Source organism: Rhinatrema bivittatum, chromosome 17 (genome assembly GCF_901001135.1).
Source record: "Rhinatrema bivittatum chromosome 17, aRhiBiv1.1, whole genome shotgun sequence".
Lineage (NCBI taxonomy): Eukaryota > Metazoa > Chordata > Amphibia > Gymnophiona > Rhinatrematidae > Rhinatrema > Rhinatrema bivittatum.
The window spans coordinates 51,869,390-51,895,236 of NC_042631.1; the positions used below are offsets into that span (position 1 = coordinate 51,869,390).

Below are 25,847 nucleotides of genomic sequence, written 5' to 3' on the forward strand. Positions count from 1 at the left end.
AATCTACAGCTACGTATTCCGTCTCGAAGACTAGCTCCGAGATTCCGTGGGCCCTTTCGAGTTGCCGAACGAGTAGGAGCAGTCTCATACCGATTACGCCTACCCTCCTCCATGCGTATACATAACGTGTTCCATGTGTCGTTGCTGAAGCCTCTTGTTTTATCCAGATACCACTCCCGGGCTCCTGAACCATCGGACCCTTCAGTACCGGACGAGGTTACGTATCAAGTACGTGAGGTCTTGGATGTCCAGTTCCATCAATGCCGCTGGGAGTACTTGCTTGCCTGGGAGGGTTGTGGACCCGAGGATAATTCTTGGGAACTGGCCCGTAACAAACTCGACAAGGACTTATTTCGGCAGTTCCATCTGGACCACCCAAGTAAACCCGGACCGGTTAAGAGGGGGCATAAGAGGGGAGGTACTGTTGCGGTTCTGGCCGCGAGTGCCTCAACCAGACCCTTACCTTCGTGCTCCTGGACCTACTCCCACTTCTGGAGGCCTGGTTTGTGCCCTGTTTGGTGGCGTCCCCACGGGGGCCGCACTGCCGGGAAGCTTCCCATGGACGCCCTGCTTCTAGGCGCGCGCGCGCCACTTGGATGCTTTTCTAGGGCATTTCCCGCCAGCAGTGACTCCGCCCAGCTCCTGACGTCAGACGCCACGGCCTTGATAAGCCGGCCGCGGACACTCAGTCTTTGCCTTGCAACGGGTTTACCTCCTGGTTCCTTGTTGCGTCGTGCCCCAGAGTGAACTGCTTTGCTACTCGCCCCGTTCCTGCTTGCCTGCTACAGTACCTGCTTGGTTCCTGCTTGCCTGCTACAGTTCCTGCCTGGTTCCAGTACCCGAGCCCTGTTACAGTACTTTCTACTGTCCTAGTCTGGTTCCAGTTCCCAGTCCTGATCATCAACTCACCTAAGTCCCAGCGGCCGGGCTCCTAGGGGCTCCTCCCGGGGGGGGGGGCTTCGGCTTCCAAGGGTGAAGCCGCCTAAGTCCCAGCGGTTGGGCTCCTACGGGCTCCTCCCGGGGGAGTACCAGCTTCCAGGGTGAAGAGCACCTCTATGTCCTGCCTGAACATCTGCCTCCCGGCCTGCCACATATTAGAGACATTGACCACCTTTCCCAGTCTCCTGCAGGTTGGCCCAAGGGTCCACTAAACTGAGCGCCCATAACATTTTTTGTTTGATGTTTTTATGAGGCATGAAGATGTTTCTGTTTTTCCATTGTTGCACTGCATACAGAGTCTTGCTTGTTCCAGTTTCCAGTTCAATTTTTGTCTGCACATTTCTATTTTACGGACTCTATTTAATATTTAGTGAGGGTCTATCTGTGTTCTGCATGTGTGACTAAAGTGAGGTGTTCTGTTAGTGTGAAGTTCCTTTGTAGGGATCTATGGCAGCTTGGCTTATTCTGGTGTTTTATGTCCTGGTGTAATATTTGAAGTGTTGCCTTTTCATTGGTAGGGTTGTTACTGTTTGAGTGCTGGTAGATTGTGCTGTTTTGATGTTGGAGCTTTACTATATTGCAATTGTTTATTCATGGCTTTCTGAAGCCAAGCCTGCATCCAACACACAATAGGCTTAATGCCATATGGCAGTGTTTCCAACCTTCCCCTGGAGGCACACCTAGCTAGTTGGGTTTCCAGGCTTGCCACAATGAATATGCATGAGAGAGGTTTTCATATCCTTAGTCTCCAATGTATGCAAATCTATCTCTTGCATATTCATTATGGATATTCTGAAAACCTGACTGTTTAGGTGTGCCTCCAGGAGAGGGTTGGAAAAAACTGCCATTTGGGTTCAGGTGCCTTTTTTGCAAGGGTTTGGTTGGCACCACAGCAGTGCATGTAGATACAATATATATGTTATAGAAAGTGATATTTTTACCTCAGAAGACTTTGCCTTGTGCTGTTAAATAACTTAACCAGAGGGCATTTTGGTGCCTGAATAATTACCTTTTGTATGCAACATTGGACTACGATTTAAATATGTCTTTTTATATGCACTATAAAAGAATAAAAAAAGAAGTGCTGGTAAATAATTGATTTACTGCCATCATAGGTCTTTTGTTTTTTTCACCTGGCAATAGTTTGCAGGTTTTCCATTTTTATGACCATTCGACAGAGCAGAGATTCTGAAACCATCATTGTTTTACACTGTTCACTTCAGGTACCTCCATCTCAGCTGATTGTTGCACACACAGGCGTTGACCATCTGTTGCACTCAAAGGCCTTGGTAACCTGTTGCTCTGGGACGAGTGGAGTGTGCCCTTGGACTTCAGGAACCGGGAGAGGAGCTCCGAGGAAGCGCTGAGGCAGGTAAGACAGAACCTCATCTGGGCGGAACCGGAAGCCCAGACCCCGCCAACCTGCACGACCTCCGTGAGGCCAACCACGCAAGGTTGGTCTCTGAGTAGTCGTCCGACCATTCCAAGCCTTTTCATACCTGCCGCTGAGTAACAGCAGAGGCGACAGGCTGGACAGGAGGCAGAGGTGGACAAAGGCCACGGGCACTGGACATCAGACGAGGAACTTGGAGCATGGAGACTCGGTCGAGGAACTTGGAGCGTGGAGACTCAGACGCAGACGAGCAAGGTCCCTCAGGCACCCTACACAGCCCAGCCGGGCTGGTCGTGGACCACACTGTCCCCTACGCAGCCAGTCGGCTGGTCGCGGACCACGAGAGGAGCTGAGCAAGCTCTGGACATCAGACACGGAACTTGGAGGAAGCAGCCCCAAGACCCTCAGAGGTCAGAACAGGATACTCGGAACTTTAAAAGCAAGGAACCTCCAGAGGTGCGGGCTGCTAACAAGAAGAACATCAGGAACTTGGAGACATGGATATCTGGAACATCTGGAGACACCGGGAACGGAAGGAACATAAACATAAGAACATCAGCAGAGAACAGGAGCAAGACGATGAGGGATCCCACGAAGGCAGAGAGATGCCAGGCAGGAGCAGAAGCAAGGAGTCCTAAGGAGGACTAGCCCCTTGCCAAGGCAAGGAAGAACTGAAGACAGATCCTTCTTATAGGGTTGAACGAGGAGACGCCCTGGGAGGAGTTCAAGGTGGGGCCCGGGGCATATCCGGCCACGGGCCCTTTAAATTGAAGAGAGAAGCGCAGCCTCCACACTCTTCTTCCTCTGATCCTCATCCTTCTCTTCCTCTTTCTTTCTCCCCCACCTTCCACGTCCTCGTTGCACCATGCTCCTTCTTTCCCTCCTTGATCTTTCCTTCCCTATCATTTTCCCATCTCTTCCTCCACCTCCTCCCTCATTTCTTTTCTCCCTTTCTGAATCCATCTGCCCTCCACATCTTTCCTCCTTTCTGTTCGTCTTCCCAAACCTTTTTTCCTAATCTGTATCCTTTCTCATTCTCCTTGCTCACTCTCTCCTCATAGCTCACCTTCCCTTATTTTTCTTCTTCTATACCATTTCTATCTTTCATCTCTCTTCCTTCACACCTGCTCTCATTTCTCTTCTCCTTCCCCACTCCATCATTTCTCTTCTCCTCTCTCCTTCAATATTTCAACCTGCTGTTGCTGCTGCTACGATGCCTCATTCACATTGCTGCCTTCCCCTCCATATTCCATTCTACTACAGTAAACTCTGTCTCTTTCCAGACAGTAGCAGTATGGTCTGCAGGGTCTCAGTGCATGTGCCAGTCCCTGCAGCCTCCCTTTACCCCTGCGCAGAAAGCATATAATTAGAAAGAGGAGGGATGCTGCGGGGATTGGAAGCACTGTACATGCTCTCCTGGTGGCCCATGTTGTGGGACAAGATGAGGCAGCTCAGAGTAATTGGTTTGTCGCCCATCCACTGTCCAAGTCTTTTATGCTTGGCAGAAGTTTCCCTGTCCTGTATAGTACAGCAGGAGATGGACTCGTGAAGCAGGAAACTTGGCACACCTGCCTTTATTTGACAGAATTTAAATTATGGGTATAATTTTTATTCGCTAAACATGCTAGTTTGAAACACAAAATCTGTACTTACATTGTGTTAGGTTTGTGTGGGCTTTATTGAAAATGCACCCCTAAGCATCCTGTTTTACAGCAGTGTCTAGCACAGAAGACCAAAATTTGTCTCCTGTCCATTGGCTCTGCTCGATTTTCAGGGCGACAATTTCTATTTTATAGAAGGCAGCTGGGAGCATGGACCAGCAGGATAAAGTCCTAATTCAGTTTGTTAGTATTTTTATGAAAACAGATGGTAATTTTAACACTCCTGTTAGCTGCGTTGAGAAGAGGCATTCCCGGGAATGTGTTTCAGTCAAGGCGGGAACAGTATGTTAGGAATTGTGGACCCTTGGTCCGAGGTGGGCTTGTTGCTACCTGAAGGGTTGGGCCCCACAGGTCCCCACCATCGGGAGGCGAGGCTGGCCGGGAACAGAGGCAAGCTGGGACTTCGCCTGTACCGGCCCTCGTTCCCTGCAGGTTGAGCCCTTGGGTGCCGGGGCCGGCTGGACTTAGGACCACCTCTGTGTGGCTGGTCCCGGAGAGGGTGGACGATTGGGTGCAGAGAGTGTCAGAGAGGTTAGGCACAGTTTGAGACAAGAGCACTCTTGGAGGGAGGAGGAGAAAGAGTCTCAAGCAGTGCAAGGCCACTGCAGCTCTGAAGAGTGTAGAGCAGGACCACGTGGGAGTGGCCTCGAGATGAGGAGGTGCAGGTGCGGAGACTTGAACTGTGGTATGCTGAATAGGGGCTAGAGCGGGGAACCTGCTGTATCAGGTGCCAGGAGAGTAGCAGCGCAGAGGTACAGCTCGAGACACGGCAATGTGGTGAGAGGATCTTCTGTAGTAGAAGCGCTGGGGAGTGCCCCAAGGAGCGGCAACACCGAGACACAGTCTGGTAGGGTTACAGTGCTGAGCCAGGTCTTGATGAGGAGAAACACTGGAGCAAGATCCTCAATGTAGAAGTGCCGTGGGAGTCCCGAGGAGCAGAAGGCACTGCAGTAGGGGCTCAAATGTAGAGGCGCTAAGCCAGGCCCCGAGAAGCGGGAAGTGCAGAGAGAGAGCCCAGATGAAGTAACGCTGTGCCAGGCCCTGAGGAGCGGGAAACGCTGAGACAGGAACCCGGGTAGAGAAGCACAGAGATCCGAAGAGCAGGAACAGCAGGTCTGTAGGAAAGGAACTAGTACCATTAGGAACCAAGGAACTCGTTGCCAAGTCGGTTAGTGGTGGCTGGAAATGAAGCTTAAATATCCCGGGCTTGTGATGTAATCAGCCGGGGACGAGCCTGAAGTTCCCGCCATTGGCCCTTTAAAGGGAGAGCAGATGGGGCGCGCACCTAGGGAGGCCCAGGGTCAGAACGCTGGTCAGCGGCGTCCCAGCCGCCACGTGGAGCACAAGGAGCCAGGAGGAACGCGGCAGCAGCGACTGGCCACCGCCGCTAGAGTACCGGGGGTAGTGAACCAAGCATGAAATGACGTGAGTTGAGCCAGCCACGGGTGGCCGTGGCTGGCGGCCATAACACAGGATGTGCGAAGATGGCATTTTGAAATCTACATGCATATGTTTCAGGCAAAATTCCCCCGCACAAAAAGTGTCTGCAATTGTCTGACGTACTTTGTACTTGTGCAAAGACTGCGGGGGAAAAAGCACACATGGACTTTGTACCAACGCAAATGCTGACAGTCATTAAGGGTGCTTGTTGTATATGTATGCTTGTCATATGTTGTTTCTGCTCACATTGGTTTTCTTTTATATAATATAGTGTGATTGGATTTCATATTAAACCTTATTACAATTTAGGTTACAACCATGTCAGAGTTTGATCAGGACCCAAGTGTCTTCACTGCCAGCACCCTGCCCACTGATCCCCGTCTCTCGGCAACAGTTGCTAATGGATATCTGGGTACCCGTGTGTATGGAGATGTGCTCCATGTGAATGGCGTGTACAATGGGGCAGTAGGGGACTGCCATAGAGCCAATATACCCAGCCCACTCTGCGTCAGACTGAGAATGCCCGGTGAGGAAGGGCTGACCGAAACCTTCACCCTGAACACCAGAACAGGTAAACACAGAGCCTCATTTATTCATTCTTATTAACTGCTCACTCAGGGAGAAACCCTAGCCGCTTGAGATCAGAGGGAGAGAAACTGAAAAGGGAGTAGCAAATCACCTGGACCGGATGGTATGCATCCTAGGGTCCTGAAGGAACTCAAAAATGAAATTTCTGATCTATTAGTTAAAATTTGTAACCTATCATTAAAATCATCCATTGTACCTGAAGACTGGAGGGTGGCCAATGTAACCCCAATTTTTAAAAAAGGCTCCAGGGGTGATCCAGGTAACTATAGACCAGTGAGCCTGACTTCAGTGCCGGGAAAAATAGTGGAAACTATTCTCAAGATCAAAATCTTAGAGCATATAGAAAGACATGGTTTAATGGAACACAGTCAACATGGATTTACCCAAGGGAAGTCTTGCCTAACAAATCTGCTTCATTTTTTGAAGGGGTTAATAAACATGTGGATAAAGGTGAACCGGTAGATATAGTGTATTTGGATTTTCAGAAGGCGTTTGACAAAGTCCCTCATGAGAGGCTTCTACGAAAACTAAAAAGTCATGGGATAGGAGGCGATGTCCTTTCATGGATTACAAGCTGGTTAAAAGACAGGAAACAGAGAGTAGGATTAAATGGTCAATTTTCTCAGTGGAAAAGGGTAAATAGTGGAGTGCCTCAGGGATCTGTACTTGGACCGGTGCTTTTCAATATATATATAAATGATCTGGAAAGGAATACGACGAGTGAGGTTATCAAATTTGCAGATGATACAAAATTATTCAGAGTAGTTAAATCACAAGCAGACTGTGATACATTGCAGGAGGACCTTGCAAGACTTGAAGATTGGGCATCCAAATGGCAGATGAAATTTAATGTGGACAAGTGCAAGGTGTTGCATATAGGGAAAAATAACCGTTGCTGTAGTTACATGATGTTAGGTTCCATATTAGGAGCTACCACCCAGGAAAAAGATCTAGGCATCATAGTGGATAATACTTTAAAATCGTCAGCTCAGTGTGTTGCAGCAGTCAAAAAAGCAAATAGAATGTTAGGAATTATTAGGAAGGGAATGGTTAATAAAACGGGAAATGCCATACTGCCTCTATATCGCTCCATGGTGAGACCACACCTTGAATACTGTGTACAATTCTGGTCGCCGCATCTCAAAAAAGATATAGTTGCGATGGAAAATGTACAGAGAAGGGCAACCAAAATGATAAAGGGGATGGAACAACTTCCCTATGAGGAAAGGCTGAAGAGATTAGGGCTGTTCAGCTTGGAGAAGAGACGGCTGAGGGGGGATATGATAGAGGTCTTTAAGATCATGAGAGGTCTTGAACGAGTAGATGTGACTCGATTATTTTCACTTTCGAATAATAGAAGGACTAGGGGGCATTCCATGAAGTTAGCAAGTAGCACATTTAAGACTAATCGGAGAAAATTCTTTTTCACTCAACGCACAATAAAACTCTGGAATTTGTTGCCAGAGGATGTGGTTAGTGCAGTTAGTGTAGCTGGGTTCAAAAAAGGTTTGGAATATTCTTGGAGAAGTCCATTAATGGCTATTAATCAATTATACTTAGGTAATAGCCACTGCTATTAATTGCATCAGTAGCATGGGATCTTCTTAGTGTTTGGGTAATTGCCAGGTTCTTGTGGCCTGGTTTTGGCCTGTGTTGGAAACAGGATGCTGGGCTTGATGGACCCTTGGTCTGACCCAGCATGGCAATTTCTTATGTTCTTATGTTCTTAAGTTTGCCAGATATGAACATAAGAACATGCCATACTGGGTCAGACCAAGGGTCCATCAAGCCCAGCATCCTGTTTCCAACAGTGGCCATAAGAACCTGGCAAGTACGCAAACACGAGGGGGTAGATTTTATAAATTTCCGCGCGCATACTTTTGTTTGTGCACCAGGCGCGAACAAAAGATGCGTAGCCGCACGTATCTTATAAAATCCGGGGTCGGCGCGCACAAGGGGGTGCACATTTGTGCAACCTGCGCGCACCGAGCCCGGTACGCGCTGCCTGTTCCCTCCAAGGCCGCACCTTCCCCTCCATTCCCCTACCTAACCCACCCCCCCGGCCCTATCTAAACCCCCCCCCCCTACCTTTGTTGGAAGATTTATGCCTGCGGAAAGCAGGCGTAAATCTGCGCGTGCCAGTAGGCTGCTGGTGCGCCATCACCTGACCCAGGGGCTGGTCCGGAGGCCTCGACCACACCCCCGGGCCTGCGCCACGCCCCCGGGCCCGCCCCCGAAACGCCGCATCACTCGCGGCACGCCCCCCGACACGCCCCTCCATGCAAGCCCCGGGACTTACGCGCGTCCCGGGGCATGTGCGTGCCTTCGAGCCTATGCAAAATAGGCTCGGCGCGCGCAGGGGGGGTTTGGGGTAGGTTTTCAGGGGGTACACCCTTTGAAAATCTACCCCTAAGACTATTCCATGTTACCATTGCTAGTAATAGCGGTGGTTATTATCTAAGTCAACTTAATTAATAGCAGGTAATGGACTTCTCCTCCAAGAACGTATCCAATCCTTTTTTAAACACAGCTATACTAACTGCACTAACCACATCTTCTGGCAACATATTTTATTTTTATTTTATTTATTTAGGGCTTTTTTATACCGACATTCATGATACCAATCATATCATATCGGTTTACAAGAAACAATGGTGAAAAAAACATTAACATCAACATGAACAATAGGCGAAGAGAACAAGTGAACGAAAGTTACAATAAAACAGGGGTACATGAACTGGGAGGAGGAAGAGCCAGAGACATAGCTAAATCAGCGCTAAATAGTATCTAGTCTTAATTCAGGATTATAATAAAACATGTACTCAGGGACTGGATTATTTCAAATGTATAAATATCGTATACTCAGGGCTGTAATAATATCAAATGTTCCTGACTAAATAGTGTCAGTTCATAAAGCTCGGGACTGATTAATGTATCGTCAGAAGTCAGAGGCATACCCACATTAGCTGTGAAAAAGGAAAGATTCTTACACTGTGAGCATCCATTCAGCCCCAAACTAGCAGCTTTTGTTCAGTCTCCAGTGAAAAACATTATTAAAAAATGCTGGGCAGGTTTCTTTCAATGTCTAATGAAGCTCTCACTGATCTTGAGTTAGAAGCTTCGCAGTTTCTTTTTGGTTAAGATCAATCATAAGGTCTGAGCTGTGAGGGGAGGATGATACCTGCTTGGCCTTTTGGCTGAGGCTGATAACCTGTAAAACACTATAGGTTAAGCCTTACCACTGGACCCCTCTGAGACATCTTGGGCCCTGACTAAGGGCCTGATTTACTAAGGCTTTCCTCCTATTCTCCATTTCCTCCCATTCTCCATTGTGCGAGCGAGCGGGGCTTTCCACCTCGCTCGCTCGCACCGACCGACGCACGATTCCGGGACCAGCCCCCCACGTGGGCCCGCCCTCCCGGACAGCCTATCAGCGGCAGCCCTTGAAGGGCTTTAAATCTCTGCTCCTGCCCGGCGCCAAGCCTCTTAGCCACAAGCCGGAATCGGAGGTGGAAGACAGGCCTGCGCAGTCGGCGCCTAATACAAAACCCTCTTACCTGCACAGGTCGGGGCTCCGACCGCGAGGCTCCCCTCCTCCCTCACGGACCCACTCGCTCGCACCGACCGACGCACGATTCCGGGACCAGCCCCCCCACGTGGGCCCGCCCTCCCGGACAGCCTATCAGCGGCAGCCCTTGAAGGGCTTTAAATCTCTGCTCCTGCCCAGCGCCGTGCGCCATGCGCCGCAGGAGCGCGTCAAAGGGGCAGGCCCCTTTATGCGCCCCTTCGTGCAACCCCGAAGGGCAACCCGAAAACTTATAATACTTCTCTCTCAAATCCTGGAACGTATACCTGCAAAAGAACTTAGACTCAACTAGTCTAGCATTTATCAAGCATTCATCTCGCAATCATCCTGCCATACAATCAGTCCCATCAACATCCCTCCAGCACCCACCTCCTCCAGAAATTCTTCCAAATTTAATAACAGATTCAACATGTTACAAGCATACCCCATCCTCATTATTTCTGTTCCATTCAGTTACAGACTCAATCGACCCATACTCAATTTTCAACGCTCAAAGAGATCACTGATCCCCATCATGATCTCCCCTTTAACTCAATTCCTGGGTCTCTCTTTAATCTCCCTAACTCTACTCAACTCCCAATCCCTATCAAAAAAATCACACTTGCTCAACGACCACCTCCTGGACTCCCAACCGGATATTTGTGCAATATCCGAAACATGGCTACAAACAACAGATACAGCTTTAATTAACCAACTACCAATTCAACTCTACGACGTCTTCTCTCTACCTAGACTTAAGAAAAGAGGGGGAGGAATTTTGCTAGCCGCAAAAAAGGAACTCAGACTGCTACACCAAACCTTTAAATTGACGACCAAATTAGAGATTGGATTATTCAAATCCAAATCCAATCAGTTACAAATATGTCTATTATACGGCCCCCCAGGCTCCTAGAAGCTGATCCTTCCACTCTCATAGAGATCATAGCCAAACACATCAACACAGACTCCCCAGCTATCATTTTAGGAGATTTCAACCTCCATGTGGATGCCCCTTCGCCCTCAAGCAACTGTGAAGCCCTCCTATCCTCTTTACACGCCATGGGATTTAAACAAATCATAAACAAACCCACGCACAAAGCAGGTCACACTCTAGACCTCATATTCATAAATGAATCAATCTCACTCACCACCCCCCTACCTGTACCCCCATCCCTTGTTCTGATCATTCACTGATCTCCTCGTAATTAGCAATAAGAAAAAAACAGACTCCCTCCTCCCCTAAATCCATTATTCAGTTCAGAAAACCCTGTTCTATGGACGCCCTCTCCACCAGTCTCTCCAAAGACCTAACTAATCTGGACCTCTCCAATGCTGACTCTGCTATGAATTCATGGCTAAACATCACTCGCTCAGTAGCAAATAAAATCTGCCCCTTGGTATCGAAAGAAATCAACCCAGCCCGGCCCAACAAAAAACCTTGGTTCACCATAGAACTGAAAAAGCTTAAACAAGACCTGCAACATAAAGAATTACGCTGGCGTAAGGACCCCTCACCATTCTACGTACCAAAAGAGATTTCTATGCCAAAAAAATTCACAGCTATATGTACGACCCCAAAACTCTCTTTTCATATGTAGCATCCCTCACCACCCCGGTTCCTCCTATCATCCCAGAAGAAGCAGCCCAAAACAAAGCTACAGAATTGGCCTTATTCTTCGACAACAAAATCAAGAACCTACTCACAACCATGACCTCATCAAACACCCAGCCTCCACCTCTCCCTAACCAATCCCCAGATACCATTAAACCAACCTTAGATTCTCTCGAACACACTTCCTCCCTGGAGATCGAATCCATAATCAAGAACATGAAGCCTTCATCACATCCATCAGACCAAATACCTACCAAACTTTTACTTACCATCCCCAACACCATAGCCAAACACCTGGCTGACATCATAAATTGCTCCCTCATGCAAGGATCAATCCCGGACTCTTTAAAAACAGCCTCACTAAAACCCCTACTAAAAAAACCTAACTTGGATCCAGCCAACCCGGCCAACTTCCACCCTATTGCCAATTTACCTTTTATCGCCAAGATAATGGAAAAACTTGTCAACAACCGACTCATAGATTACCTTGACTCACACAATATTCTTTACCCCTCTCAGTTCGGCTTCCGGAAGCGCTTAAACATGGAATCACTTCTCCTCTCGTTAACTGACAAAATCTTGACAGGTCTTGACAAAGGCCAGTCCTACCTCCTGGCCCTTTTAGACATTTCGGCAGCGTTTGACACTGTCAATCATTCATTACTCATCAATCGTCTGGCAGAAATTGGCATCACAGGATCGGCGCTCATCTGGTTCAAATCATTCCTCAATAACAGACACTACAAAGTCAGGATAAATGATAAAGAATCCCACCCCGTCCAATCCAATCAAGGTGTTCCCCAGGGTTCCTCTTTATCTCCAACTCTGTTTAATATTTATCTGCGACCTCTATGCCAGCTACTAGAAAATCTCAACCTCACCCACTTTGTTTACGCTGACGATGTTCAGATATTAATCCCCATCAAGGACCCCTTCCACAACACCCTAAACTTTTGGAACAACTGCCTTCACTCCATCAACCTTCTACTCTCTAGTCTCAATCTAGTTCTTAATACTTCCAAAACGGAACTCCTTGTCATCTGTCCTAATGACAATAACCCCCTCGCAGGCAACCTATCCTTACCTACAACCAGTCAGGTGAGAGACCTTGGTGCTATTCTGGACAACAGAATGAACCTCAAAAAATTCATCAACAACACCACAAAAGAATGCTTTTATAAGCTACATGTTCTAAAACAGTTAAGACCGCTCCTCCACTTTCAGGACTTCCGCTCAGTCCTTCAAGCCATTCTGTTCTCAAAGATTGACTACTGCAATGCGCTACTGCTTGGCCTCCCTTCCTCCACAACTAAACCCCTACAGATGCTGCAAAACGCAGCAGCCAGGATCCTCACTAATTCACGTCGCAAGGACCACATCACACCAATACTTAAAAACCTACATTGGCTTCCTATCCATTATAGAATACTGTTCAAGACCCTGACCATTATCCACAAATCCATCTACAATCAATCCTCACTACAACTCACCATCCCGCTCGAATTCCATAACTCCAACAGACCGATAAGATCTGCATACAAAGGAACTCTCCAGGCACCTCCACACAAATCCTTTATCCACAATTCCTTTCAAAAACGAACACTGTCATCCGGGGGACCACAGCTATGAAACACACTACCCCCAGATCTACGCCAGGAACAATGTCTTCTGTCCTTCAGAAAGAAACTGAAAACTTGGCTGTTCTCTCAAGCCTTTCCAGTATGAGACTCTCCCCAACTAGCAATGACTTGCAAACAATTGTTTATAGTTGCTTGTTACGCATTTCCTTAAAAAGCGTTTTCTTAATCTAATTCCTTCTACTTTCAATTGTCCTGAATTATGCTCCCTGTTCATTGTAACTTTCATTTTCATAATTTATGGTTTTCCCCTGGTTTGATGTAAACCGGTACGATAAGACATGGTCTTGAGCATCGGTATATTAAAAAAGAATTAAATAAAATAAATAAAATAAATTCTAGGAGGAAAATTCTTGGGCTGTAAAGCAGGGGGATTAAACCTGTTAACACAGCAAGAGCCATGAAAGCAGAATGCCTAGTAGGAAACAGGCTCACCTAAGAGAAGTGATGTTGTGAAAGAAATGCTGGATAGGAGGAAAGAGGACATCCTCCTGCCTGTTTGCCATGGGCTCACTTTACAGGATCCTGGACAGGAAAGGCAGGAGGTTATTTTTCAGTTGGGTGAAGGGTGGTTTGATTGATGGGGTGGCACTTCATCTTTTGAAATTGAAGCGGAAAGGGAGGTAAGTGGGTCGGTGAGTGACCTGAGGGGGGGTACGCATCTCATTTTTTAGGGAGGGTAATTTTCAAATACATTTCCATGGTTAAAACAGTGCTATAACTGCAAAACTGGTATCTTACAAAATTGCCCACCTGCATGCATACCGATCATACATGCATTCACTTACCTGCTCTGAGAGGAGGCATTCTCAGACGCGGGGTTGGGGAGGGGTTTGCATTTCCATGCATGCGCATACATTTTCCCCCAAAAATCTACTCACAAATTAGCAGGTGTAATTGTGTGTGACTAGATTTGGTATGATGCTTTTCAAAGGAATAGCATGCATATGTTTCCCTTTCAAAATTGATGTAAAGTATGCAGGTTACAAAATCACCCAGCAGGCTTTTTTCTTTTAAGAGTACTTAGCCAGTTCGGTGGGGGGTGGAAGAGGAATTGGATTCAGACAACAGCTAACATGGCCTTGGGTACTGATACGCAGAAATAAGGGGAAAAGCACAGGACTGCTTCTACAGCCAAGTCCATAAGCAAAGTCTGAATTTTCAATAAGGCTCATCATCCAGTAAAAATGTTGTTAGCAGAAATCTTTTTATGGGTTATCATAAGGCTTGGGGGATAACTGCACACAGCAGCAGTTGCTACTGTTAAGAACATGAGGATAACCTGCACAGTGCAGCAGATACTACTATAAGAAGCTTACTGGGCAGACTGGATGAACCATTTGGTCCTTTTCTGCTATCATTACTATGATATATATATATATATATATATATATATATATATATATATATTTCTCACAGGACAAGCAGGATGGTTGTCCTCACAAATGGGTGACATCGAGGATGGAGCCCACCACGGAAAACTTCTGTCAAAGTTTAAACAGAACTTTGACTGGCCCCTACTGGGCATGCCCAGCAAGGCACTGACCCTGCAGCCAGCAGGGGTCTCCCTTCAGTCTTCTTTTTTCCGCGCAGCAGTTGCCACGCGGTGAAAGGAGCTCTCTAACCACGTTCCTGACAGGAATTTGGAAGTTAATTTCCTAAGAAAATTTGCCCCTCAGGGGTCTCCCTTCGACAAATTTTTAGTCATCTTACGGAACCCGGTAAGTTTTTTGCCTTTTTCCATCGACTACCGTCGATTTTGGCCCTTGAGGCCTGTTGGCACTTACCGATCCCCAGCCTAAATTTTGGCTTCAGGCCATGGCAACGGGGTTCCGCCGTTGTCCGGATTGTACCCGGACTATGTCCATCACAGACCCCCACAGGGTTTGTGTAATGTGTTTGGGTAGTGAGCATGATGTCCTGACTTGCACCAAATGTGCCTTAATGACACCCAAGGGTCGCAAAGCCAGGATGGAGAAGATGGGGCTCCTCTTCCATGCACCCACCCCAACGCCATCGATAGCATCGACGTCATCGGAACCGGCACCGTCGAAGTTGTACCATCATCGTCAACCCTCCGGTGACCGTCCGCCATCGATCGCTTCTCGGCCGTCGACTCCCGTCCCTTCCCCGGATGGGCGAGGAGATCGGAAGGAAAAGCACCGCCATCGACGGCACAAGTCTCGGCCTGTCGAGGATCCACAGCCATCGACCTCTGCTCAAGCCGAGCCACCGACAAAGAAGCCGCGAACAGACCGGACACCCTCCACGTCTCGTTCGCCGGCATCGAGGAAACCCTCACCCTCCCGGGGTGCGGGGGCCGTGATCCCACCGGTTACGGTGGTCCCTCCGGCCCTGCCTCAGCCTCCCTCTCCCGTCGAGCCGGGTATGGTTACCCCTGGTCTCCGGGCAGAACTGGACTGGCTGGTCCAGGAGGCCATCGAGAAAGCGATGAAGAAATTGCAACCTCCATCGGCACCGTCTCCGGCACCGGTTCCAGTGCCGCCCCCGACACCGACACCGGCACCGGTTTCGCCACCGAGGAGGGACCCGACCACCGAGCCGTTGATACAAGCGCTAGCACCGCTACTGAGCCGCATGGAGGCGCTCATGACGGCCCTTCCATCGGTGATTCCAGTACCATCGACAACACCACCGTCTCCGACTGGATTTTCATCGGCAGGAGAAACACCGTTCCGGATTCCCCCTTCCGGGGTGGTTCCATCGGTGCCTTCTGGTATATCTCCACCGATATATCCTTCGGTTCCATCCATTCCACGCCAGGCACCGATTCCATCGGCAGCACCGAAGCCATCGATGCCATTTCTGGTTCCACCTACGGCACCGATTCCACCTCGGTTTCCATCGATGCCTTCAGAGCCTCAGCCAGGTCCATCAGGGCTACAAGCCCCACTTGATCCCTACGATACCTGGGGTGATGATGATGATACATCTTCTGACACAGATTTGCCTTCGCCACCATCTCCTACAGAGAGTAGAAAAAGATCTCCTCCTGAGGATCTATCTTTCATTAATTTTGTGAAAGAGATGTCAGAAGTTGTACCTTTTCAACTACAATCTGAAGCTGATGACAGACACCAGATGATGGAACTCCTTCAATTTCTGGATGCTCCAAAAATCATCGCTTCCATCCCTATACACCAGGTGTTTTTGGATCTGCTCAAGAAAAACTGGGAATCTTCTTCATCAGTGTCACCAGTTAACAAAAAAGCTGACTCCACCTACCTTGTCCAGTCAGCACCAGGTTTCCAAAAACCTCAACTGGATCATCGCTCTGTTGTGGTTGAGTCCGCGCAGAAGAAGGCCAAGCGTCTTAAGCCACACTCTTCTACCCCACCTACCAGGGACAACAAGTTCCTAGATAGTGTTGGACGGAAAGTCTATCATGGAGCTATGTTGATTTCACGCATAGCTTCATATCAACTTTACATGACTCAGTACAACAGAGCCATCCTTAAGCAGATGCAAGACTATGCTGACACGTTGCCAGACCAATACCAACCGCAGCTTCAAGCCCTTCTTCACAAAGGATTTGAGGCAGGGAAGCACGAGATTAGGACTGCCTACGACATATTCGATGCTTCCACAAAAGTTTCAGCCACAGCCATCTCAGCCAGACGTTGGGCTTGGTTAAAATCATCCAACCTTCGCCCAGAGGTTCAGGATCGTCTTGCTGATTTACCCTGCTTAGGCGATAATTTGTTTGGAGAGCAAATTCAGCAGATTGTGGCGGAGTTAAAAGACCACCATGAGACGTTGAAACAACTCTCATCTGTCCCACCTGAGCTGACCTCCAAGCAACCGCAAAAGAAAGACTCTAAGAAGTCATTCTTTCGACCACGCCGTTATTACCCTCCATCGGCCAGGCCTCGTCCAGCTCGATCCTCTACTAGGCCTCAGCCGCGTCAGCCTAGGAAACAAAGGCCTACTGTAGCCCCTCCTCCTGGGCCTGCGGCTGGCCTTTGACTCCCCTGTAGGGAACACATGCCAAACCCCTCTTCCGGACATCCCTGTAGGAGGTCGACTGTACCATTTTCTACAACCTTGGTTGCAGATCACCTCAGATCAGTGGGTGCTAACAATTATCGCACAGGGTTACCACCTCAACTTCATAACTCTTCCGGCAGACTCCCCGCCTCTTCAAGCGTGGAGTCTATCCACCCATTTGGCTCAATTACAACAGGAAGTATCCCTTCTTCTGCAATCAAATGCTATAGAACCCGTTCCTCCCTCTCAACGAGGCAAGGGATTCTATTCCAGATACTTCCTAATACCAAAGAAATCAGGGGGACTACGTCCCATTTTGGACCTTCGAGCCCTCAACAAATACCTTAAAAAAGAGAAGTTCAAAATGGTAACCCTCGGCGCGCTGCTCCCTCTGCTACAAAGAGGGGATTGGCTGTGCTCTCTCGACCTCAAGGACGCTTATACCCACATTGCGATCACACAATCCCATCGCAAATATCTGCGGTTTCTAGTAGGCCACGACCATTATCAATACCGTGTCCTCCCTTTCGGTCTAGCTTCTGCCCCACGAGTCTTTACCAAATGTCTCGTAGTGGTAGCAGCATTCCTAAGGAAGGAAGGTGTCCACGTCTACCCATACCTGGACGATTGGCTAATCAGGGCCTCCACCCAACAGATAGCTCAATCCTCCCTAAAATTGACAATTCAAACACTCTTTTCCTTAGGGTTTCTCGTCAATTACGAGAAATCTTGCTTAGTCCCGTCTCAAACCTTATCCTTCATTGGGGCAGACTTGGACACCTTACAGGCAAAGGCTTACCTTCCTCTTCAGAGGGTCCACACCCTAATGTCCCTGGCTCGCCAGCTCCAGTCTCAGAACACTGCCACGGCTCGCCAGTTCCTCATTCTCCTAGGGCACATGGCATCCTCGGTTCAAGTCACTCCCATGACCCGACTAGCCATGAGAGTAACACAATGGACTCTACGACACCAATGGATTCAAGCTTTTCAGCCTCTGTCCTCCATAGTCACAGTCACACAAGCGCTGCGCCTATCCTTAACCTGGTGGACGACTCAGGTCAACCTCCTTCAGGGCTTACCCTTTCTTCCACCGGATCCGCAAGTAATCCTAACCACCGACGCTTCTCACATCGGTTGGGGAGCCCATGTGGACGACTTTCAAACCCAAGGGTTATGGTCCAAAGAGGAAGCCGAACACCAGATCAATTTCCTGGAACTTCGAGCAATCCGCTATGCGCTCCGCACTTTCAAAGATCATCTCTTTCATCAGATAATCTTAATCCAGACGGACAACCAAGTGGCCATGTGGTACATAAACAAGCAGGGAGGCACAGGCTCCTTCCTTCTGTGTCAGGAAGCTGCGCAGATCTGGGCGGAAGCCCTCTCCCACTCCATGTACCTCAGGGCCACTTACCTGCCAGGAGTAGACAATGTATTGGCAGACCAGCTGAGCCGTGTCTTCCAACCACACGAGTGGTCACTCGATCCTCTGGTAGCGACCTCTCTGTTTCACAAGTGGGGTTCTCCCCGCATAGACCTCTTTGCATCCCCTCAGAACCACAAAGTGGACGATTACTGCTCTCTCATTCGGAGCCAGCACTCTCGGCCGAGGGATGCATTCTCCCTCAAGTGGACAACCGGTCTGCTCTATGCATTCCCTCCACTCCCTCTTGTGTCAAAGACTCTCGTGAAGCTACGCCAGGACGGAGGAACCATGATCCTGATAGCACCTTACTGGCCACGCCAAGTATGGTTTCCAATACTCCAGGATCTCTCCATCCGCAGGCACATTCCTCTGGGAAAGGACCCGCATCTGCTCACTCAAAACGACGGATGCCTCCTCCATCCCAACCTCCAAGTCTTGTCCCTGACGGCATGGATGTTGAAAGGTTAGTCCTTCAGCCTTTCAACCTTTCAGATTCCGTTTCTCAGGTCCTGATAGCTTCACGAAAGCCTTCCACAAGAAAGTCTTACTCATACAAATGGAAAAGGTACACATCATGGTGCACTTCTCAGTCCCTTGATCCCCTTTCCTGTCCAATCTCCAAATTCTTGGACTATTTATGGCATCTCTCTGAATCAGGTCTTAAAACCTCTTCTATCAGAATGCATGTCAGTGCGGTAGCCGCCTTCCATAAGGGTATTGGGGGTAATCCTATTTCAGTACAACCCCTAGTAACACGCTTTCTTAAGGGCTTGCTCCATCTAAAGCCGCCCTTGCGTCCTCCGGCCCCATCCTGGGACCTTAACCTGGTTCTTGGTCGTCTTATGAAACCTCCTTTCGAACCTCTGCACTCCTGTGACTTTAAATATCTCACTTGGAAAGTGTTATTCCTTTTGGCTATTACTTCAGCTCGCAGGGTTAGTGAATTACAGGCCCTAGTTACCTATCCGCCTTACACTAAGCTCCTGCAGGACCGCGCGGTACTCCGCACTCACCCTAAATTTTTACCTAAGGTAGTTTCTGAGTTTCATATCAATCAATCCATCATACTACCTATCTTTTTTCCCAGGCCCCACTCCAACTCTGGAGAGCAGACCCTGCATACCCTAGACTGTAAACGAGCTCTAGCTTTTTACCTAGACCGTACAGTTTCCCATAGGAAGAGCACTCAATTATTCGTCTCTTTCCATCCTAATAAGTTGGGACAACCTGTGGGTAAGCAGGCTCTTTCTTCCTGGTTGGCGGACTGCATTTCTGTTTGCTATGAGCAAGCTGGCATTCCTTTTCAAGACCGTGTTAAAGCACACTCTGTGAGGGCCATGGCGACGTCAGTGGCACACCTTCGATCGGTGCCGCTTCCTGACATCTGCAAAGCTGCAACCTGGAGTTCTCTCCATACCTTTGCAGCCCATTATTGTTTGGACAAGGCTGGAAGACAGGACTCCATCTTCGGCCAGTCTGTCTTGCGTAACCTTTTTCCAACCTGATGTACCAACACCCTTCCACCTACCCGGTTGGGTGCGGATGCCCTTTCCCAAATTTCTCCTCACTTATTGTGCCTGCTGCACACCGTTGGGTACATTTGGTGCAAGTCGGGACATCCTCAGCTCGGTACTCACCCATTTGTGAGGACAACCATCCTGCTTGTCCTGTGAGAAAGCAAATGTTGCTTACCTGATGTAACAGGTGTTCTCACAGGACAGCAGGATGTTAGTCCTCACGAAACCCGCCCGCCTCCCCGCGGTGTTGGGTTCATTTTATTCTTACTTTCTAGGCACTGCCTGTAGCTTTGAAAATCAGACTGAAGGGAGACCCCTGCTGGCTGCAGGGTCAGTGCCTTGCTGGGCATGCCCAGTAGGGGCCAGTCAAAGTTCTATTAAACTTTGACAGAAGTTTTCCGTGGTGGGCTCCATCCTCGATGTCACCCATTTGTGAGGACTAACATCCTGCTGTCCTGTGAGAACACCTGTTACATCAGGTAAGCAACATTTGCTATACATATAATAACCAGCCAAGGCAGTCATTTTCTAAGCAATATGATATAATGTGAAAAACATCATTGTTTATCATGCAGTATACCCATATCAAGGCGATATCGCACGGTATTTGCAATATCATGTGTTATTTTGGGCTAAAAAAAATGCCCCTATTATAGGGACCTGCTTTGCATGCAATTTCCATGCATACATTTTTACAAATGCATGCAAAACAGCTAATGTAAAGTATGCAGGGGCTCAGGGAGAAAGCAGGAAGCCAGCCTATGCCAGAGCAACGTATATTTGACTGTTTTGTTAACCCAAGAGGCTGCTGAGTTTCACAGCCCTAGGACCATCTGCTGCCGTACCGGATCTGCCTCTCCGCTCCCCCATCACTTTCGGAACCTTGCTTGCATTGCCGATGGTGCCAGAATATCTCCCTTCTTGTACCTGTTGGAACTAAAGCCCACCCCCTTGCTGGAGTCATCTGGGACGCTGGATATAAGGTAGAGGCGCAGGTGCTGTCAGATAGCCTGCTACATCCCTACAATCATCTGCTGCTGTGCCAGATCTGCCTCCCAGCTCCCTACCTCCTTTGCAGCCTTGCCTGCATCACAGACATGCCGGAACATCTCCTTCCCTGTACCCAGTGGGACTAAAGCCCACCTCCTTAGTTACGTCAACTGGGGCATTGGGTACAAGGCCGAGGCACAGATGCCGTAGGCGCCACCAAAGGATCCTGCATCTTTGTGTCTGTGATTCCAAGGGGTTGATTAATTTGAATCAAGGTTCATTCCACTCTGTCATGGGTGAGTCCATTGCAGTGATTTGGGGCCAGGGACACTATGCTGGGATTAATCCTAAACCTCTTCCCAGGTCAAGAGAGTCTTATTGGATCTTAAGAGAGACTATTTGTATATGACGGGAATGACAGCTACTGCCTGGAGATAATACCCTTATTCAATAAACATACACACGGTTAATGCGACGCCAACATTGCTCTAAGCTTCAACAGCAAGAGGAAACATGGAAAAAGATTTGCGTTCACAAAAAAAGCAGGGAGTAGCTTGCTTGTTACGGCGGTTACTACCCCAAACTAAATAAGCCTGGTACTTCACGTTCAATGCATATCCAGCATAGCTCTCTGCTTCAACAGCATGGGAGAAAGACTGATACATCACGCATATCCAGCATAGCTCTCTGCTTCAACGGCAGGGGAGAAAGTCAGATACTTCACTTTCAATGCATATCCAGCATAACTCTCTGCTTCAATGGCAGGGGGAATGAAGAAAAGTAGATCTATATACAGAAAAAAAACAACAAGGTCTGAATTATTTAGTCTTGGTAAACAAATAAACATGGGTATAGCTTGCTTATTGCGGCGGTTACTACCCCTAACTAATTAAGCTAGATATTTCACTTAGAGGCAGTTCCAACACTGCTCTCTACATTAATGGTGGGGGTAGAAGGGAAATAGAATCAAAAGGTTACTAAGAGCCAAGAGTAACAGATAAGGTCTATCAGGTCTAGAGGACATGTATAAAGAGGAGGCAGCAAAACACTGCACGGAGCGGCAGTAGCCACAGAGGCATTCACGGAGCGGGATGCCAGTGGCCAGTGGTTGGTGTTCCACCTTCACGGAGCGGAATGATGGAGGGCTGCCATCTCCAAATTTAAAAAACAAAAACCCAGGGGTGGGTAAGAGTATGTAAAATTAACGGAGAGTTCAAAGGCTATAGGTATTACCAATTATTAGGCTTATTCAATATTTGTTGATAGTTAATGTGGCTTTCAATGCATACTTCACTTTCAATGCATATACAGCATAGCTCTCTGCTTCAACAGCAGGGGAGAAGAAAAACATACTTCACGCATATCCAGCATAGCTCTCTGCTTCAACGGCAAGGAAGAAGTAAAACTAATAGTTCACGCTTATCCAGCATAGCTCTCTGCTTCAACAGCAGGGGAGAAGAAAAACAACCAATAAGGGCTGAATAACATAGTCTGAATTATTTAGTCTTGGTAAACAAACATGGGTGTAGCTTGCTTATTGCGGCGGTTACTACCCCTAACTAATCAAGCTTGATATTTCACTTGGATGCAGCTCCATCACTGCTCTCTACATTAATGGTGGGGGTGAAAGGGAAATAGAACCAAAGGTTACTAAGAGCCAAGAGAAACAGATAAGTATGAGAAAAAAGAAGTGTGAAGCTTGCTGGGCAGACTGGATGGGCCAATTGGTCTTCTTTTGCCATCATTTCTATGTTTGTATGTGTTCACACTTCAGTCTTTTTCTCATGCACCTTATTAATATTCAAGCAATTAGGAAAAAAATAGCTGTAGTTGTTGACTTGATCAGCAGAACCAAACCAGATCTAGTATGTATAACTGAATCATGGCTTCTTGAAACTGACACTCTTCTTTTTTTACTTTATTTTTTAATGAAAGTTCATAAATGTAAGCATAAAAAGACATGTTACAGAAATGAAGGCATGCCAATATCATCAAATAAAAGAAAAAAAAAGAGAAAAGAAAAAGTAAATTATTGGTAGGCCCACTTATAAAGAAAAAACTGCAATCTGAGCAAGAGAATCGGGAAATGTGAAAAAGAAATAAAAAGACCAACATCATATATCACTTTATATGACAACCTGGTTAGTTAGCCATGGGCATTGGTGATTTATGAGAATCCAGAAAAAAACCTCAACTGAAAGGGTTCAGTGAACATAGCTAACATTATGCGATTTCAAAATACATTTACATGGGTAATGAACAATAAACTGTGCATCAAGGTCCAGGGCTTCTTGGCGCAAAGCTAAACATTTTTGCCCCCAGTCTTGGGTAGATCTAGTAATATCAGGATAAATCCAGATTTTCTGTCCATAATACAAAATATGCCTACTGCGAAGAAATAGCCTCAATATTAAATCTTAGTCTTAGGAAAAGTGCCTCTATTAGTCACCTGAGTTTCTTCCGAATTCTCCAATAAAGTAGTCAGATCAGAGCCAACTATTATCCTTGGAACACTCTCCAAAGATAGATCATCTTTCCTCTCAATAGGCAAAAAATACATTTTAGCTAAAGGTGAAATTACTTCAGAGGGAATTTTAATATTTCCAACCTATATTTTTTTAAATTGATGCAGCAGGGAAACATAGTCCACATTGGGAAAATTAAACACCTAATAGAGTTCTCCGGATTTTCGAATTTCTTAGCATGCGCTGAACCACCTTGAATTAATTAGAGTGGATATTCCGTATTTGGGTAACCTGCTGTTCCAGATCTTCAAGTTTCTCTTTTTGTGAGGTAATTGAAGTCTCAGTAATTTGAATACTCTGACGAGTATCAGAAGTTACAGAAAGTAAGGATTTGATTCCCAGCAATTTCTTCACTGACCAAAGGTGTAGATAGCAAAACAGAAGAAACTCCATTTCCAGCTTCCTCCCCCGAGGAAAGCACAGCAGCGACACTTTCTCTGCTGTGCTTTCCATCCCGGGTCTCACAATACCTGCTAATGCCAAGGAGTCCAGCACCAATTCCAACTGACCACACACCGGCCCGGTCTCTCTCAAAGGTTCGCGGCATGGCGATGAAGGGGTTGTCAGTGCTCTAGGGCTTAGAGATGTTTGGAAGTCCAGCGGCAATGCCATTCGCTCTCTGGCAGACACCACAACAGAACTAGCACCCAGAGAAAATAAGGAACTCATCAATTCTCTGCTGAACCAGGCCAGTAAAGGGAGTAGCCGGGGTACTGTCCCTTACTTTGCCCTTTCTCTTGGTATGAGGCATTTTAGAAAGGCAGAAAATTACAAACAGGTACAGAGCTCACAAAACCTTGTCTTTCAGTCAGCCACCAACTTGACTGCCCCCAACACACTTCTTAACCAACGTCATGTAAACAGATTTCAAATTTTGACATGCCCACGTCCCAGTAGGCGAGGAGGATATTTTAATAATGATTAAAATAATTCATGTGTTAAATGTTGTCCATATAAATTCTTTTCCTAATCTTGAAGCCTTGAATCTTGCCAACTCTAAATGGGGGGGCGGGCAATTTACACTCCACCTGCATTGTTAAAAAGTTATCCCTCAGCTTTAGTTGACTGTTGCGTCCGTCGGTCTCAGATGGCTTCGACCTCTGTGCCTCACCTTTCTACATGCATTCTCCACTAGCCTTGGGAAGATGGCTTCCGCCGCGTCTGTAAGATGCTCTCCCCGGTGTCCCCGGAATGGCTGTGGCAAGGCTATCCGGCATGTTTCTCCTGAGGGCCTCCTAGGGTGCGCGCGCTTATGCCACCCACGTCTTTATCCATGTCATGGCGGGAACCTCAGGGTCGTCCCCCTCGAGTGACATCACACCATCCGGGTATTTAGCCTGCCCTTCGTTTGCTAACAGATTGAGTTAGCAAGGATTAGATTGCCTCTGGTCTGAGCTACTCTGCCGCTTCCTTGCTGCCGCTGGAAGCTCTCTCTGCCCTTCGGGGTCATTCACCTAACCTGGGTTCCCGCTTCTCGGGGGCCCTATGCTTTCTTTCAGGTGCCTATCCGGGATATCAGGTACTCGCTCCTGCCTTGGTGCCTTGGTGCCTGTAATCCAACTACTTCTGCCTGCTGGGATCTACATCTATACAGCTACAACTGCCGATTTAGTAAAGTCAGTGGGAGAGCCTGTGCGCGCGATTCAGTATTTAAATGAGGCCCGGCAGTAGAAACGGGCAAAAGGAGGCACTAGGGACACTAGCGCGTCCCTAGCGCCTCCTTTTGGCCCGCAGCGGCGGCTGTCAGCAGGTTTGACAGCCAACGCTCTATTTTGCCAGCGTTGGTTCTCGAGCCTGCTGACAGCCACGGACTAGGAAACCGGACGCCGGCAAAATTGAGCATCCGGTTTTCGACCCGACAGCCACGGGCCGACTTTAAATTATTTTTTTTTTACTTTTTTTACTCTTCGGGACCTCCAACTTAATATCGCCATGATATTAAGTCGGAGGGTGCACAGAAAAGCAGTTTTTACTGCTTTTCTATGCACTTTCCCGGTGCCCTAAGAAGTTAACGCCTACCTTTGGGTAGGCACTAATTTCTGAAAGCAAAATGTGTGCCTTAGCTGCACATTTTGTTTTCTGAATCGCGCGGGAATACCTAATAGGGCCATCAACATGCATTTGTATGTTGAGGGCGTTATTAGGTTCAGCGAGTTGGACGCTCGTTTTCGGCCCCTTACTGAATAAGGGGTAAGGGAAAACGTGCGTCCAATGGCGGGTTAACAGTGCGCTCTGTCAGAGCGCACTGTATTGTATCGGCCCGTTAGCGAGTAATCTAACCTTTGTCAGTCTGTCTCACCTACAGCTCAGTACTGGGAACCTGCATCAGAACTTCCTATACCACCATTGTGGGACGGGTCTCCTCTACCGAGAGCCCCTACACTGCCTCTACTGGATCACCTCACTACTGCCATCTCTGGTGGTATCTTCAAGTTGTACAATAAAAGAGAAATCTTCTGTGTTTGCCTGTCTCGAGACTAGCCTAGTACTTCGGTTCCTCACGGGGGTTCTCCTCGTGGGAGGCCATCACCACAGTACCCAAGAAT

General features: G+C 47.8%; 1 protein-coding gene across 1 annotated transcript in view; it reads left to right on the forward strand.

Moving 5' to 3' along the window:
* The window catches only part of PGGHG (protein-glucosylgalactosylhydroxylysine glucosidase), a 270,873-nt gene that overhangs the window by 19,667 nt on the left and 225,359 nt on the right, over positions 1–25,847 (forward strand). Inside the window, exons 2-3 of the mRNA XM_029582660.1 lie at positions 2,163–2,311; positions 5,743–6,004. Of these exons, the coding sequence (XP_029438520.1) occupies positions 5,752–6,004 (253 nt within the window). The 5' untranslated portion in view covers positions 2,163–2,311; positions 5,743–5,751. The remainder of the gene's footprint in view (positions 1–2,162; positions 2,312–5,742; positions 6,005–25,847) is intronic.